The 16,087-nt window shown below is 42.8% G+C and overlaps 5 protein-coding genes across 5 annotated transcripts; 3 read left to right on the forward strand and 2 right to left on the reverse strand.

Annotated features, from left to right (window-relative positions):
* Positions 1-559: 559 nt before the first annotated feature.
* On the reverse strand, positions 560-883 carry ACHE_31016A (uncharacterized protein; the record flags this gene model as incomplete). The annotated part of the gene is made up of 1 exon (XM_043277698.1): positions 560-883. The coding sequence occupies one exon, from the start codon at positions 881-883 to the stop codon at positions 560-562; it is 324 nt and encodes a 107-aa protein (XP_043135551.1).
* Positions 884-6,033: 5,150 nt separating this feature from the next.
* ERG25 (sterol desaturase family protein) lies at positions 6,034-7,095 on the reverse strand (the record flags this gene model as incomplete). Its single annotated transcript, XM_043277699.1, has 4 exons — positions 6,034-6,598; positions 6,650-6,735; positions 6,793-7,039; positions 7,094-7,095. Coding segments are annotated over 4 exons (900 nt in total).
* Positions 7,096-8,008: 913 nt separating this feature from the next.
* NCA2 (NCA2 family protein) lies at positions 8,009-10,175 on the forward strand (the record flags this gene model as incomplete). The annotated part of the gene is made up of 4 exons (XM_043277700.1): positions 8,009-8,094; positions 8,149-9,705; positions 9,754-9,879; positions 9,929-10,175. The coding sequence occupies 4 exons, from the start codon at positions 8,009-8,011 to the stop codon at positions 10,173-10,175; spliced, it is 2,016 nt and encodes a 671-aa protein (XP_043135553.1).
* An 861-nt stretch (positions 10,176-11,036) lies between these two features.
* srgA (Rab family GTPase srgA) lies at positions 11,037-11,784 on the forward strand (the record flags this gene model as incomplete). Its single annotated transcript, XM_043277701.1, has 3 exons — positions 11,037-11,066; positions 11,126-11,393; positions 11,462-11,784. The coding sequence occupies 3 exons, from the start codon at positions 11,037-11,039 to the stop codon at positions 11,782-11,784; spliced, it is 621 nt and encodes a 206-aa protein (XP_043135554.1).
* Positions 11,785-12,937: 1,153 nt separating this feature from the next.
* AFG2 (putative AAA family ATPase) lies at positions 12,938-15,249 on the forward strand (the record flags this gene model as incomplete). Its single annotated transcript, XM_043277702.1, has 2 exons — positions 12,938-14,464; positions 14,521-15,249. 2 exons carry the CDS (start codon positions 12,938-12,940, stop codon positions 15,247-15,249), a joined length of 2,256 nt encoding a protein of 751 aa, XP_043135555.1.
* Between the last annotated feature and the right edge of the window lie 838 nt (positions 15,250-16,087).

Here is a 16,087-nt window from a genome sequence, read left to right on the forward strand (position 1 = left end):
GTAGTACAGGAAGCTGAATGCAAGGAAATCGCTGATCAGTGCGTGCTCAGCCGGGAGCAGCAGAGTCGGCCAGATCACCGGCAGATGCCACAACCCGGCCGCATAGCGCTTGTAGCCGACCTTGCCGCCATAGGCGGCTCACTCAAGGCCCCAGTGGATGACTCTGAGGAATAAATGGATCTAAATCGTGGTTCCTAATTCAATTGCTTAAGATTTCAATTTATACGGGCTTCTTCAGGTTAGATATCCTTAATATTTCTCTTAAAAGTGCTACTTTTGTTGCATTCAGCAATTACATGCCTGTATTAAGTAAATATATTAAATATATTAAATTTATTCATATTTTAACAAGTAACATCTAAATTTCTCTGATATAACTTTCAATTTGTTGTCAACTTATATTAATTCTCTAGCATGTCTATCTACTTTAATATTGCTTCTATAGTTTTTGATACCATATACAGTCAAGTCTCGCTATAACGAACGAGTCTCGGCAGCCTAATCTGCTCGTTATAGGCAATATTCGCTATATAAAAATCCTTGGCATTGATATATATCATTATCTAATCCATCCATCTAGCGTAGTCTGCATACGCCGGTCCACCTCTTGGTAGACTAAATGCCGCTCCAACCGCTCAAGACATTGAATATCACTCTGTTGGGCATCTTCCTGAAATTCCTCGTATAAAAGCAGAGTCCGGAGGCAATCTAAAGCCTGTTTCACTGATGGTGGCTGCACAGGTGGTATATCCTCAGGTTCCATCTCAAATTCTGACTCCACATTGTGGCTTAAATGGAAGGAAATAACTTCATTTAAGTCATCATTGTCTGCAATATCCACCATGTCTTCATTAGGAGGGTTGAGAAAGTTATGAAGACTCATAGCCTCTCTGATTTGGCCCACACGCTGGGCTTCAGGTATAGAGCGTAGAAAGATCTGGAGGTGCCTTGATCAAGAGGTTGATAAAGACTGGTTGAATTGGCTGGAAGGAATTCGACTCGGATATTAGATGGAGGTGGTGCTAATTCAATGCCTTGAATATGGGCACGGAAGTTGTCTAATAAGAGAAGTATTGATCGGTTTCCTCCTACATGAGAGTAAAAGGATATAAGCCATTCTCTCATTATTAGAGAAGTCATCCAGGCTTTCTTATTTGAGCGCCAAACACCTCCAAGAGCTTGAATATTGACCCCACGAAGAGAATGGGGAACTTTTGCTTGTCCAATTATCCAGAGAGGAACCCGGTCAGAGCCTGTACAATTTGTACAGGCAACTAGAGTAATCCGACTTTTATCCTTTCTGGGCCCAGGTCGGTTTTCAGTTGCCAATCCAGATGTAGGAGATTGTCGCCAAAAGAGCCCCGTTTCATCCATATTATAGATATCCTCCTCCAAGAACTCTCCACAAAGTGTTTTAATAGACTTCATCTCTTCAGCAGCTGATTCAGGCACAGAAAAAGCTTCTCCATGATTATTTTGCTTCTGAATCTTGTAGCGCTTTTTGAAGCCAGCAAGCCATCCGACACTGAACTCCGGGACTGGTTGGTTCTGGTATTCTGGGATTTGATGCCAGATATGTCGTGCCTTCTCAACAAGAATTTCGCCAGTCACAATTCCACCTCGGTTTTGGATGATTTGTTGCCAGTCATATAATATTTCTTCAAGAATCGGCCAGTTCGCAGTCCGGTGCTTTGAGGAGGAGAGGGAGGAGGAAGGGATATCCTGGTCAAGAAAAAGATAGCGGTCAGAAAGGATTTCACAGACGGTAGAGGCGCTGATTTGATGATTAAATTCCTTTTTAAACCAAGGAATAAGCTCACGTTGACGTGGCTTAGGATATTGCCTTTGATACTGCTGCCGGAGAGCTTTTTTCTGACTATCGGGGATTGCTTTACGAGGCATTTTGGATGGCAGGTTTAAATGGATATAACGAATTCGTGGCAAAAGAAAGGCAAATTCGAAAGAGTCAAGAGGGTGTGGGTTTTATATGGGGAATTAATTCGGGCGGAAAAATTTGCTCGTTATAGCCAGAATTCGCTATAGGGGTGATCCGTTATAGCGAGACTTGACTGTATATACCTCCCCTCTATTATCTTCTAGCTCTTAGCTCTTTTCTAAATTCAAAATCTCAAAAAACTTAGACAAGATTTAAAATATTGGGACTTAATATAGCATTATAGAAAGATAATGAATATAAAAAAATTACTCAACAACATCTTTAGTGGCTAATCATGCCATGAAGTATCCTTGAGTTTTCCATATGTATAAATTTTCTTTCAATAAGTATCAACATAGTTAGAAAATACAGCTTGTTAGTCAAAATGAGTACAAAATTCCATAATAATAGCTGAATCTATAGAGGAACTAACATCTCTAATCCAAAAGAATAGCTAAGCTATATGTAAATAAAGACGCATAGAGGAAAACAGAGATGGTTACCATAAAAATATAAAAAGAACTAATGGAATAAGTCCTTAACAGTCTCCATTTTTCTAAATTTTAATACTACATTTCAGTATTCTAAAATCCTCTTACATCAATTAGATATATAGGGTTTATTCTTATGGTGTTATATATTCAATAGGCTGGGCTATTTGAAGAGCATTTTTTCCAAAGATACAAGACGATGATCATGCTCTAGGCATTTAAATGAGACCATAGTGGCAACCTATACCTTCAAAAGAGAGTGACATGAGATAACGTAGTTGATAAGCGAGCGGCGCGGATAAGCGAACGGCGCACTTGGTGCCTCACGACCGGTCTCATCTTCAACTCGTGATTTTCAACAACAACAAATGAATCCCCTTCCAAAGAAAGTAGACTCTTGTAGGCTATTCAGTCTATCAAAAAACGCGATGGAATTAGTATTCGAGAAGCTGGTTGGATCTATAATGTGTCACAGACGACCTTACGCGCCAGAATGAACGGTAGAAGCGCTCGACAGGATCTTCAGCCAAATTCAACTAGATTAACAAAACTGGAAGAGGAGGTTATGGTCCGACGTGTATTAGATCTGGACTTGCGAGGGTTTTCGCCTAGATTGGCTGATGTTGAAGATATCGCGAATCTTCTGCTTGCGGATCGCAACGCGGGACGTGTTGGGAAGCGCCTGGGCATTGAACTATGTTAAGCGACAACCAGAGCTCAAGACACGCCTAAATCGCCCATACGACTACCAAAGAGCCCTGTCCAAAGATCCTGAGAGAATTCAGGCATGGTTCAATCTTGTATGGAATATGCGAGCCAAGTACGGCATTGAAGATGCTGATGTCTATAACTTTGACAAGACTGGATTTATGATGGGTGTTATACTGCCATCAATTGTAGTGACGCGCGCTGATCGACGTGGACGAACAAAAAGAGTCCAGCCTGGTAATCAGGAATGGTTTACGGTTATCCAGGGAATCAATCCCGCCATTTATCATACTTCTCAAGGAGCTTACCATCTGGCGAACTGGTACTCAGAGAGCAACCTTCCGCCAGAATGGGTGATTGGAACCACCCATAATAGATAGACCGACAATGAGACTGGCCTTGAATGGATTCAGCATTTTGATAAATACACAGCTTCCCGCGTGAAGGGTGTATATTGGATGTTATTGCTTGACGGCCATGAGAGCCACCATTCGGCCAAGTTCAACCAATTTTGCAAGGACAGGAACATCATCACCATCTGTACGCCACCTCACTCATCTCACCTTCTTCAGCCACTTGATGTTGCTTTAGTCCAACCAAGCGGGCGTACAGTCGCCAGATAGAAGGACTCATCAAGTCACACATTAATCATGTTACCAAACTTGATTTCCTCATTGCGTTTCGCGAGACATTCTTTTATGTCTATGACCAAAGAAAATGTCAAGGCAGGATTCAGAGGCTCTGGTTTAGTACCTCTGGACCCTGAAGCTGTTCTGTCAAAGCTAGACGTCAGGTTAGGGACAAAACATCATCTGACTTGCCTCCAACTTCTACCAACCATTGGGTTTCTCAAACGCCACACAACTCAACTGAAGCAGTTTCGCAGTCTACATTCATCAAGACTCGTATCTCTAGACACCAGAGCAGCTCTCCAAAACCAATATATACTGCTGTTGACCAACTTGCAAGAGGAACGCAAGCATTAGCCCACACAATTACCTTTTTGAACGCCTGAGTCCATTCACTAGATAAGGCAAATCGGGAACACAGCAAGCGCGGACGCGCTAAAAAAAAAACCGTCTACAACATGAAGGGGTACTTTCTGTAGAAGATGGACAAGATTTGATTAACCAGAAGGATATTGATGCGCAACTAGAGCGTAAAATACGCGAGGAAGGTAGTCGGAAAATACAGACTGAGCCAACTCAGCGACACTGTAGCAGGTGCGGAAGGACTGGGCATAACTCTAGGACTTGCAAAGATATGAAAAAAAAGGCTTGTTACGTATATTCATGAATAAAATCAATTGATTACTGTGATTTAGTATTATAATTGATGCTTGAATATGAGGATCCGAAGGAAGTGCGCTGTTCGCTTATCCGCGCCGCTCGCTTATCAACTACGTTAAAAGATTTTTTCAGCACTTATTGAATGAGATTGCTGACCATAATATCACAATAAATATTATTAAACAGGCTTGAATAGGCGATTTACTTCTCTATTCTCTTTGGTATACAATGTTCCATATTCATCCATGACATAGTTTCAAAAAAAAATATGGTTTTCATAAGTAGGAACTGCAGGAGTACATTCAAGAAAAGAAAGCTAGAAAAGGTAAAATATAATAATCACCTAAAATGGCAGATTAATTATTGAATTGCTCGCTAATGGGAGATCGAAGAAAGTCATGCATATGAAAAAAATGCTAATATTCAGATTATTATCTAATCTATGGAAAATTTAACATTACTGCCTACGGAGCAGGACAGGATATAATGCTTATATATCTCAAATAGATATAGAATATGTAGTAAATTTTTTTTTATATTATTTAAAATCATTCTTGATACATTTCATATTCTATTGAAAGATATCAATCAATTCATTAGATTCATTAGACTATATCATATTTCAAACTCATTTTCATTTAGAAACTCCGATATGACAAGACTTTGAGGGCAAAATATTTCAAGAGATTTTGTGTATAAATTGAACTTAGTTCTGATAAAAAAATAAGACGGATAATAGTTTATAATTTTTATTAATATGAAATTGATTATAAAGATCAAGATTCTAAATATCAATCAGATATTCATCCTTGCTACTTTATAATCAGAAAATTAATTCAATAGATATAAAATCCCATTCTCCATCAGACTGATATGAAAATCTATTAGCTTCTTATGTAACACAATGAGATTCTACTATGTAACAGAATTGTCTTTAAATTTAAATAGTCATTCAAAGTATAACATCATAAAAAATTTTTTTACACCACAATTTATCCTCTATAGTTAACACCAAAATAATCATTACAGATGATAGAAAAATTCAACGGTCTATATTAATCATGTGCTACACTAGTCTAGTATACTAAAGTATCCTTTGCTTATTGATATTCTAAGAGGATTGCGCCAGTAAGCACAAGAAGTTATGATTTTTGAGATACAAAAGAATAAAAGATTATAGGCGTAGAATCAATAGATGTAGTTCATGTGCCAAGGTTCCGAAATATAAAACTGAGTCAAATTTCTGTTAAATAAGACTCACCTTCATATGGTTGCCAAGAAAGAAGGTATAAAAACTTGTAACTTATCCAATGAATTCAGTCTTGATACTAGAGGCCCATTGGTTATTAGACTATATCCCATCTGAGAAGACCGCATACATTCTTTGTAGTTTGAAGGCGCATCAATGTTTCAATTCGACGAAACCAATCAATCACATGTGTATATATGTGTAACCAGCGAAGCCCAGGACTTTTGACTATTAATGTATTATTATTATAATGTTTTCGTGTAAATCTGTAAATGACAATCATGCATAAGAACCATGCCCGGTAATAATCAATAGCAGCTGCACCTTTATCCCCCAAGTTATCACTGACCTAACCATCAATCATTCCGCCTTTTTCGTTGTCCCGATAGCCTTGTTTTCCCTTCGCCGCTTGAGGGCCTCGGGGGAATATTCAGTGTCAAGCAAGTAGTCCCACCACCGGAAGCTGCTGGAATAGTTGCCAATGAATTTCTCGTGGTGGAGGTCGTGGTGGTCAGCGCCAGCCCAGAATGGGAGGAAATGGTGAAGACTCCAAGGGAATTCGTAACCGCTGTGCGCATCGATGGCCTGAAACAGGCGCAACACGATCCAAACGTACATAGTGAAGATGTGCAGATCTCCAGTCACCGCACACCAGAGGATTGGACAACCGACAGTGCCAAACCCAAGAATCATAACCTCAATTGGGGACGCATACTCGGCTGCCATGCCGAAAGGTGCAGAGTACTGATGGTGAATCTTGTGAATGGCCTTGTATAAGGGGCCCCAGTGAAGGGCGCGGTGAGAGAAATAGTGCCACGTGTCCTCCAAAACAAAGAAAATTGCAATTTGATAGGCCATGGTCCACACAGAAGGGAAAGGAACCGAGGTGGAAAGTCCAAAGAATTGAGCCATTGGGTGGAACAGCCTTGGGGCGACGTTAGTCGCGCTTTTGCGTGGAGCAGAAGACTATACTCACCAAATTTGAGGCAATTCAACAGTAAAATGGCTAAGAAGCACGAACTTGGCGCAGTTCCATTGCTCCTGCAACGAGGGTATTTTGTTCTGCAGGCGAGTCAGAATGATGCCTATAATATGCGACTTGGTTGTTCCTTCACTTACATTCTGAATTTTGTAGTTTTTGAGCAACCCCAAACTGTCGATAAAGATCCAAGGCAAAGAGCGCCCAAAATAAACAATTTCATGCATCAAGAAAGACATGATGCCTGTAGCGAGCACATCATTCTGCATCCACGCATACCACGTTGTCCATAGCTTCTCGATCAGATTCAGGTGAGTGTTGTACTTCGATATCTCCTCGAAGTGGCCCCAATAAGTGTCAGGGGGAGCTGCAAGTAGCGTCGAATTCCTTTGACAACGTTAGATGAAAAGCAACAGGCTGTGTTGAGAATAGAAAACTCACATTGTGTTTAGCCTGCCTAAAGCAGATTAATATAGTAGCGGCAAGGACAGACAATTGCTACAACTTAACAACCTGCAATTGGAAAATTGGGATGGAAATAGGATGAGACTCGGATGTGTAAAGAATGAAGTGCTGAGTGGGCGGATGCTACGTATTTCAGGGACAAGCCGCTGGTCAACGCTGTGGGATCAGGACATCTATTCCCGAAGTGGCGAGACCTTACTTCTTTTTTTTCGGCCATTTTTCTGGTCTCTCCCTGGCACCACTGCCTAGCCGATTAGGACCGATATTATGCTCCACTATGCACTAGAACCAGCCTATGGTTTTCCAACACCACTGCCGCCTTTTAAGGGGTACACGATTAGTACCCACATGAATCCTAAATCACCTTGGTTGAATTACTAACCATACAGAGTATTGCCCCATACCCCTATCATACTCCGTACGGAGTACGGAATACTTCAGAAGGTGTATTATTGATACACACCTGATTTTTCCATGTTCTTGTAATTTGGCCTCAATAATGAGGCATAAAATTTGTGAGCTAAGTCAAGTATGCAAGAATGATTGTCAGCATTCCAGAACAAAATAACGTATTCTGTGCCCCAAGACAATCTAGTCTCTACATAGTGATCCATAGTAGAGCACTTCTGAAGGGTTTAAGACGGTTCTGCAGCTTGGACACTGCTTGAAGTATCAGACCGGAATACATAGTGGTATCTCGAATTTGCTTTTGAAGTCTGCTCTAATGTTGTATGATAATATAAATGCCTATAAGACTGGTGTATGTTTATCTCCCTTTTTAATTCAATAGTAGTGATCGATGGAGTTTCCTAAGCAAATCTTTGTTGTTCCCAGACTATGACAACATTAGTGCCCAATGTACAGAGTAGTATTTATTATAAACCTTGATTCATGACCAAACCTCACCACAACAAGAAAAAGAGAAAGAAAGAGAAAATCACTGTTCTTTCAGCATCGAGGATGATCATTATCAAAGAGTGAGGTTTTATCCATATACACACACGAATTGACTTGGGCTAAAAACCATCCAGAAATACTTGTCGACTGGACACCCAGCTTGACAGGTTCCAGCAGCAAGTCATTGAAAAGATACGTGACGATGTAGCGATGGACTCCATAGGATCTGTTGACCAATTTCAATATCGGTCGCAGCAATTAGTCGCTTTACAAAGTGCTGTTCAATCACTTTCCATAACGTCTACGGCTCACAATTTGCTCAAACCTGACAAACTTGTGACTCTGATTTCTAACGTCTCTCGCCGACTTCCCAAACAGCATGGAGGCCAACTTGATGAATATACCGCAAATGAATTGGATCTTTTTTGGCTAGTCACAGCGAAGGCTGCCATACAAACACTGGGGTTATTACTGAACAGCTTTGTGGAGCAAACGCGTGTTTTCAACGACGAAATTCTCTACTGGGATGAGATCCTGGATTCTTCCTGGTCCACTTGGTTACATTTAGTGCAGACATCGCCTTTGCGAATATGGCATGGTGTAAGAGGCTTGTATTCCTATACAGCAAACAGAGCAACCCAGGACCGACACTATCATTCGATGTCAGCTAGATGGGCACATTTCTATGACTTGCTTAGACAGTCTGTCCGTCTACACCGTACGTACTCCATGCGAAACATAATTTCATCACATCTTGCGACGTGCAGGTCGGACGTTCGACGAAAACAAAAATCCTTGAAAACGATGAGGGATCTGCTTGCCAGCAGCATCGGCCTCCTCATGGAAGAATGTTTATCATTCAACCTTGGAAACGACCACAAAATTTCTGGAAACCAGTGGCGGGACACGGTACTTAGAAGCGTCATTCTAATGGAGACCATTCTATGCAATACAACGGAAGAAATTGGTGTCGTCGATTTCGAACACAAGGTTTTTACGATGACCAATGCAGAAGAACACTTCGTTATGGAACAGCTTAACGAGGGTTTGATCTCTGAACACCCTGGGATACTCATTGATCGGCTTGTCCATATTCTTCAGGACCTTTTACCAAAGTATCAATTATCTTCAAAGGTAGTTGCTCGGAAATATGGCCATCCGTCACGCCTTATGCGCTATTGGTTGCCATTCTCTTTATTGCTCTTTTCAGCAAGTACTTCTTTGAAAATCTTAGCGAACAAGCGTACCGAGATCATCCGGTGGATTCTAGAAATTGGATCAACAGCGGTCGATTTCTGGAGTAACTGGGTGGTTGAACCAATCCAACGGCTTATTGGAACAATCAGACATGACAAAGCAAGCGAGATTGCGATCCTGAGCAAAAACAGCTTGGAGGCAGACCGGGCAAGTTTGGAGAGGATGGTGGTTGATTTCGTTCAGGACCATCAAACGCTGACCAAAGGAGATCCTGCAGCAACAGATAAACTTACTATAACAAACAGCGTCAGAGAAGGTGATCTGACGCCGGTATTGAAAGCATACGAACGAGATCTGCGTAGTCCTTTCGTTGGGACTGTACGAGGCGATTTGATACGCGCTCTTTTGATCCAAATCCAAAAGACCAAGGTCGATGTGGAGATAGCAATGAGCGGCATCGATTCTCTTCTGAAGAGTCAAGAACTTGTTTTCGGGTATGTGCAGCTCGTCGGCACTCGTGAATAAAAATTGACGTTATGTAGCTTCGTTGGCATCACCCCAGGAATATTGGTTTCATATTCTGTTTTCCAATGGATTTGCGGCCTTTTTGGTAGCAGAAAGGGTCTGCGAAGAAACGAGGAGCATCACCAGTTGAGACATGCTTTACGGTACTCTTCAAGTCAATGTGAATCAACGACAACGCTAATTTATGCATAGGAACGTTGACCGGACTTTGGCAGGATCATCACTTACCACAAATGGCATTCTCAATTTCAAAGATCATGGGCTCTTGATATGCGACGCAGAATATCTGCTTCAAAGGGCGAGGACTGTCCTGAAAGGAGCTGACCTTCGGAAGTTCAATGAGGATGTCAGCGACCTTATCGACATCCAACGTGGTGCTGACAGGCAACTGCAGGTCGTCAGGCGGATAGGGTACACGTACTCTAGGTGGTTCCAGTGATGGCTGTTGATGCTTCTCCCCGTTTCCTGTCGGCGGCTTTCTTCAGATTATTTGGGTAGAATAATTAGCCGTGCTATGCCTCATGAAATTCCATTGCTTTTGTCGCCAGAGGGCACTTGTCGAATCATGTAGTATAGTAGTTAGTTAGGAAACATGGCGTACGTAAGTATGGAGTGTAAGATAAGCAAGTATTACACTTCATTTATCTAGATATGTATAATAAGTAACTTCTCCATACATGGTAGTACTATTTAATATCTACATAACTTGTATGGGTGACATTAAATTAGGGATCTTATTGAGTACGTACTATGTACTATGACAAGTATTGCGTATGGGGTTGGGTGGGTTGGCACTAGTCCATACAGAGTAGGTATTATTACAATGGAGAGTACGGAGTACATCCCTAGCTTATCCTACGGAGTACGACTCTACGGTCACCACCTCCACTTGGACAAACAACAGGCACTCACCTCTCTACACAACGTTGTCATTCTTCCATGACAAAAACATTATTCTCTTATCAGTGAACTACCTACCTAATCTTCCCTGATCTTGTTCTTCAACGGACAGTTATCAAAATTGTGAATCGTGAGGCGATTTCAGCCGAGTCCCCTGACCACCTCGTCCCCGCCCGCTCCTTATAGGTGCGCCAGGAAGGCCAGAATAACTGCCACCATTCGGTGGCTGCAGTTACCCTGCAGACGACACTACCGAAGGGAAGAGGGGGGGAGAAAAGAAAAGGAGGAATACAAAGAAAGTTCCACCGGCCACTAATACACATAAGCATCAAACTAAGGGACCGTCACTTTGTTCGGATTTTGCGTCTTATAGCTTCCTACGTAACTGGATCATAGCATCATGGCGGGCACAAGGAATTACGATTTCCTGGTAAGTTTCGATCCTTGTCAGTTACTCCCATTTACTAAGTGCCTTTGCCCATATCATAGATCAAATTGCTGCTGATTGGTGATTCTGGAGTTGGAAAATCTTGCTGTCTTCTGCGATTCAGCGAAGATTCTTTCACTCCATCTTTTATCACCACCATTGGCATCGACTTCAAAATTCGGACAATTGAGTTGGACGGTAAGAGGGTAAAACTCCAGATATGGGATACAGCTGGTCAGGAGCGCTTCAGAACGATCACAACGGCATATTACAGAGGAGCGATGGGTATACTTCTTGTTTATGATGTCACTGATGAACGCTCATTTCACAGTAAGGATTCCTTTGTAGCTGTGGTGGCATGGAAATCTCTCGCATTGCTAAATTTTCTTTTATTCCAGACATTCGAACTTGGTTCTCTAATGTTGAGCAACATGCAAGTGAAGGCGTGCACAAAATACTCATTGGAAACAAATGTGACTGGGAGGAGAAACGAGCCGTCTCAACTGAACAGGGTCAGCGACTTGCTGATGAGCTCGGCATCCCATTCCTCGAAGTTTCCGCTAAAAACAACATCAACATCGAAAATGCGTTCTTCAGCCTTGCCTCTGACATCAAGAAGGGCATGGACATGTCCAAGTCAGAGCAAGCCGGATCGCAGGGTGTCAATATAGACCAACAAGGTTCCGGTTTGAGTGGCAGTACTGGGGGGAAATGTTGTTAGGTTTTCCGCTCATTTACAGCCTTGTTTATTACCATTCTAAGTGCCATGCCTTGATACTCGAAGGCTTCGCGATTTGCTCAGACTTAGCCTTTCAAAAGGTGTGGCACTATAACGACATGTCTGTTCATAATATGGCCATTTGGGACTGGTAGTTCCTCGGATGGCTTTCTTCTCGGAGCTTGTCAACTGGCGTTAATGATTGTCTCTTTATTCTTCTTTTTCGTTTCTTTTCCTCTTTTCTCTTGCAATGATGTTCCTGTCACAGTGTATGTGTAATTGGATGTGAACAATGTGTCTTCATTATATAGAAGTGTTATCATTCTTATGAAGCCCTTGACGAGACTTGGCAACACTGGCATCCATGTTCCTATGCTTCATATTTCTGTAACTGGCCACTGATAGCCCCCTTCCTCGGAAGAAAAAGAAAAGGAAAAGGAAAGCAGCTCCGTAATGTTCCAGTCTTGTATACGCTATTATCATTGGGACTACACAGGCATCTACTACTCGCAACGCGAGTACCAATTGGGATAACGACCATTCAACAACACAGCAGGTCTATGCATATTGAGTGGTCTATTATGATACTGATTAGATGCTAAGTTTCGAGCTTCGGATGACACTTGAGATGGCAGAACTGAACTTTTACACACTAGATGGACCATGAACCAACCACCCATGACAATTCTCAAATGTTTCTGCTTTCAATCTCACCTGCATTGGTACAAGTAGTTTGTTGGGAAGGCAAGTTAATTTCAATCGATCTTTGACCCACCTTAGATTTTTCCCCGCAGGAGCCCTATCCTCTCTCTGCCCCTCTTTTTTCCTTTTTTCCCCCCCCTCTCTCCCCTCTCTCTCCCTAACCTTTTCCCTCTTTCCTTTCTCAGGGCCATTCGAACTGACTTGAGTTTACCGTTTTTTTTTTTTTTCTTCTTCTTGTTTCTTTATCTGCCTTCAGGGACCGACATTGAAATGGCTGTGTTTGTACAGGTAGAGTACACTACCAAGGGTTAGATCGTTCTACGTATGAATCTTGATCCGACTATCTATATACCAGAAGCTGTGATACTCTACTCGAACATGGAGACTGGTAATTAAGGTTTCAGGTGCAGATTTGAAGTAACGATTTTTTTCTCCAAAAGAAGAGATTGGCGATATGTCAGAGACTCGCCTTTTTACCGTTCGACCACTTTCAAAACAACCGAGGAGTGATTTCAAAGATGCCTTTCGTGTCAATCTATCGTCTTCATCATTAGCTGCTCTCAAACTTCGGGCTGGAGATGTTTGTAACCTGAAACCGGCTGAAGGACCCCCGAAAACCGCCATAGCTTGGACCGCCACAGAGAACATACAAAATACCGTCGTGCAAACCTCGAGAGCTTTACAAGACTGCTACAGGATCAAAATTGGAGAGAAAGTTTCAATCTACAAGGCGGATAGCGATCTAGAGCCAATTGAATCTCTCTCTTTACAGGATTGCTCTGATTCTGACAGGCTTTCCAAATATGGTCAGCTTTCTCATGCCGATAACCCTCATTGGATTTGGTGCCTAGAGCTTCCCCTATCAAGATGTGAACTTCTCGCTGTTGGTTTAGTCTTTGAGTTAGAACTTAAAGGCCAGCGTAGGAGTTTCAAAGCGGCAGATATAAGACCTCAGGACCGAAGTTCTGCTAGTACTTTATTTCGGTTTACTGAAAACACCAAAGTCAGAATCGGTGAGGGATTCAGTGCAACTGTAGCCAATGCAGTTTCTGATCTCCAAGTGCAGCCGTCGGGCTTAGGTGGGATGTCCCGTCAAATTGACTTGATCAATCAAAGCCTAGCGGATTTTAATTCGAATGAATGGCGGGCTGCGATGCCGCCTTTTTACGAACATAGCCGGGGCATTCTTCTTTACGGTCCCAAAGGAACAGGTAAAACTGGACTCTTGCGCCAGGTACAGGCAGCAGGCTGGAGAAAAACGTTCACCATTGGTTCTTCTACTTTTGGCAGGAATGCAGGCGACAGTGAAGCCAAGATTCGCAATGTGTTTCAGGAAGCAATTCGCTGCCAGCCAAGTGCTGTGATAATCGATCAGTTGGAATATGTTGCACCAAAGCGAACATCCTTTGATTCTCAGTCCCTGTCATCTGTGCTTTGTGAATGTTTGGATATTGTCAAAGGATCTCTGGTCCTGGTTGCAGCAGCTACTCGCCATCCGAATGATGTCGATGATGCGCTGAGGACACCCCATCGACTAGCGACCGAGATTGAGCTTCAAGTCCCTACGTCTCAGGATCGCGCAGAAATTCTACGCGCTATTCGTGGGAATTCCACCACCGCGCTGAGCAACGAACTCATTGAAATGATCGCGGAGAGGACGCACGGCTATGTAGGTGCTGACCTCTTTGCTCTACTGCAACTCATCTGCCGTAAAGCACGACAGCGTCAATTGCCCCAGAAACAGGGACCACCTAGGGTTCTCGACCAAGATCGTGTGGACGAAAGTGAAGGACAGGATGTCAAGGAAGTCATTGTGCCTTTAGAGATCCAGGAGCCCGATGTTATTTCCGCATTACAAGAGACTCGCCCTACTGCCATGCGAGAAGTCTTCTTAGAGACGCCGAAAGTGCGATGGTCAGATATCGGTGGGCAGCACGACATCAAGAAGCGTCTCCAGAAAGCCGTTCAAAGACCACTCAAGGTAAGCTTTCCCCACGAAAACTGTTACAAAAAGAAGTAATCCGCTGACGGTAATAGTTTCCTGAACGAATGGAAAGACTTAATGTCAATAGCAAGAAAGGAATCCTTCTCTACGGCCCTCCCGGTTGCTCTAAAACACTCACCGTGAAAGCACTGGCTACAGAAGCAGGATTGAACTTTTTGGCGGTAAAAGGAGCCGAGGTTCTAAGCATGTACGTGGGAGAATCTGAACGAGCCTTGCGAGAAATATTTCGGAAAGCTCGGTCCGCTCGGCCTAGTATTATTTTCTTTGATGAGATCGATGCGATCGCATCTAAGCGCAGCAGTACGTCGCAGGGGGGCGTCAATGTGCTCACAACGCTACTGAATGAGATGGATGGAATTGAGGAATTGAGGAATGTCCTAGTGGTTGCTGCGACGAATAAACCTGATGTTATCGATCCGGCTTTAATGCGCCCTGGCCGCTTGGACAATATACTCTACATTGGTTTGCCGGATTTTGAAGCACGAAAAGAGATTTTGAACATCTGGGTCAGCAAGTCGGCAGTCCATCCGGAGGTGGATCTAGTGGATCTGGCATCCAAAACTGAGGGCTATTCGGGAGCTGAGATCATCAGTGTCTGTGAGACAGCTGGAGATGCAGCATTGGATGAAGAAGAGGAGACGGGCCAAGAACAAAATGTCAGATGGCGACACTTCGAGCATGCTCTTGAACAGGTTCCAAGGCAAATCACGAGCGAGGTTATCGAAGAGTATGAGCAATGGAGGGATGCTCGTGAACTCTGATTCCCTAATATAATCAGTTTTGTGCACCAAATATATATGTTGCTATGTTATACATATTTATTTTGTTTTTCCTGTAAAAAGAATGAAGGGGGAAGGGAAATTCTAGAAGAAAAAGGCAGTGATTATTATGTACCTCCGGTGGATACCCCGTACTTAGTCTAGAATGGCTAGTGGGAACTTAAAGTTCGTACCTACTTTGGGAGCTTCCATCATTCTATAGGTACTTTGCAACTTCAAATGCTCTTCTGAACATACAGACATCTGAATACATCCCATCCATTTTGATATCAGTTTCAAGGTTTTGAAAGCAATTAACTTGTCAACCCGATTCTCCAATGGCTCCAAGAGGGCGCTCGCCTATTGTTTCGCCACGATCAGAATCATCGCGACATTCTGCAAAAGTCACGAGTCGGAGCCCGTCATTTGAACGTGACACTTCTCGCTACAACGGCAACCGTTCAAAAAGCAGATCACGATCTCCATCACTACGCGCACTCTCCAGAAGTCGAAGTCGAGGTAGATCTCGAAGTTGGCATAGGAGCCGATCGTTTAGTCGAACCCCGAGTTCTAACAATACCCCCCCAAGAAGTTCGAAGGTCTGCACACACACACATACACACTCACTCTCACACACACTCTCACTTCCTTTCTTTCCCTTGTTTCTTCTTTCCCTTGTTTCTCTACTTCAGCTGACTACCTTGGCCTTGCTTGCTGACACCTGGCTTCAGATTGTAATTGAGAAGTTAACTAAAAATGTCACTGCGGCTCATCTACGGGAAATCTTTGGTAGCTTCGGAGATATCGAGTCCGTTGACCTTCCCATGAATAGAGCTTGTAA

Source organism: Aspergillus chevalieri, chromosome 3, assembly GCF_016861735.1.
Source record: "Aspergillus chevalieri M1 DNA, chromosome 3, nearly complete sequence".
Lineage (NCBI taxonomy): Eukaryota > Fungi > Ascomycota > Eurotiomycetes > Eurotiales > Aspergillaceae > Aspergillus > Aspergillus chevalieri.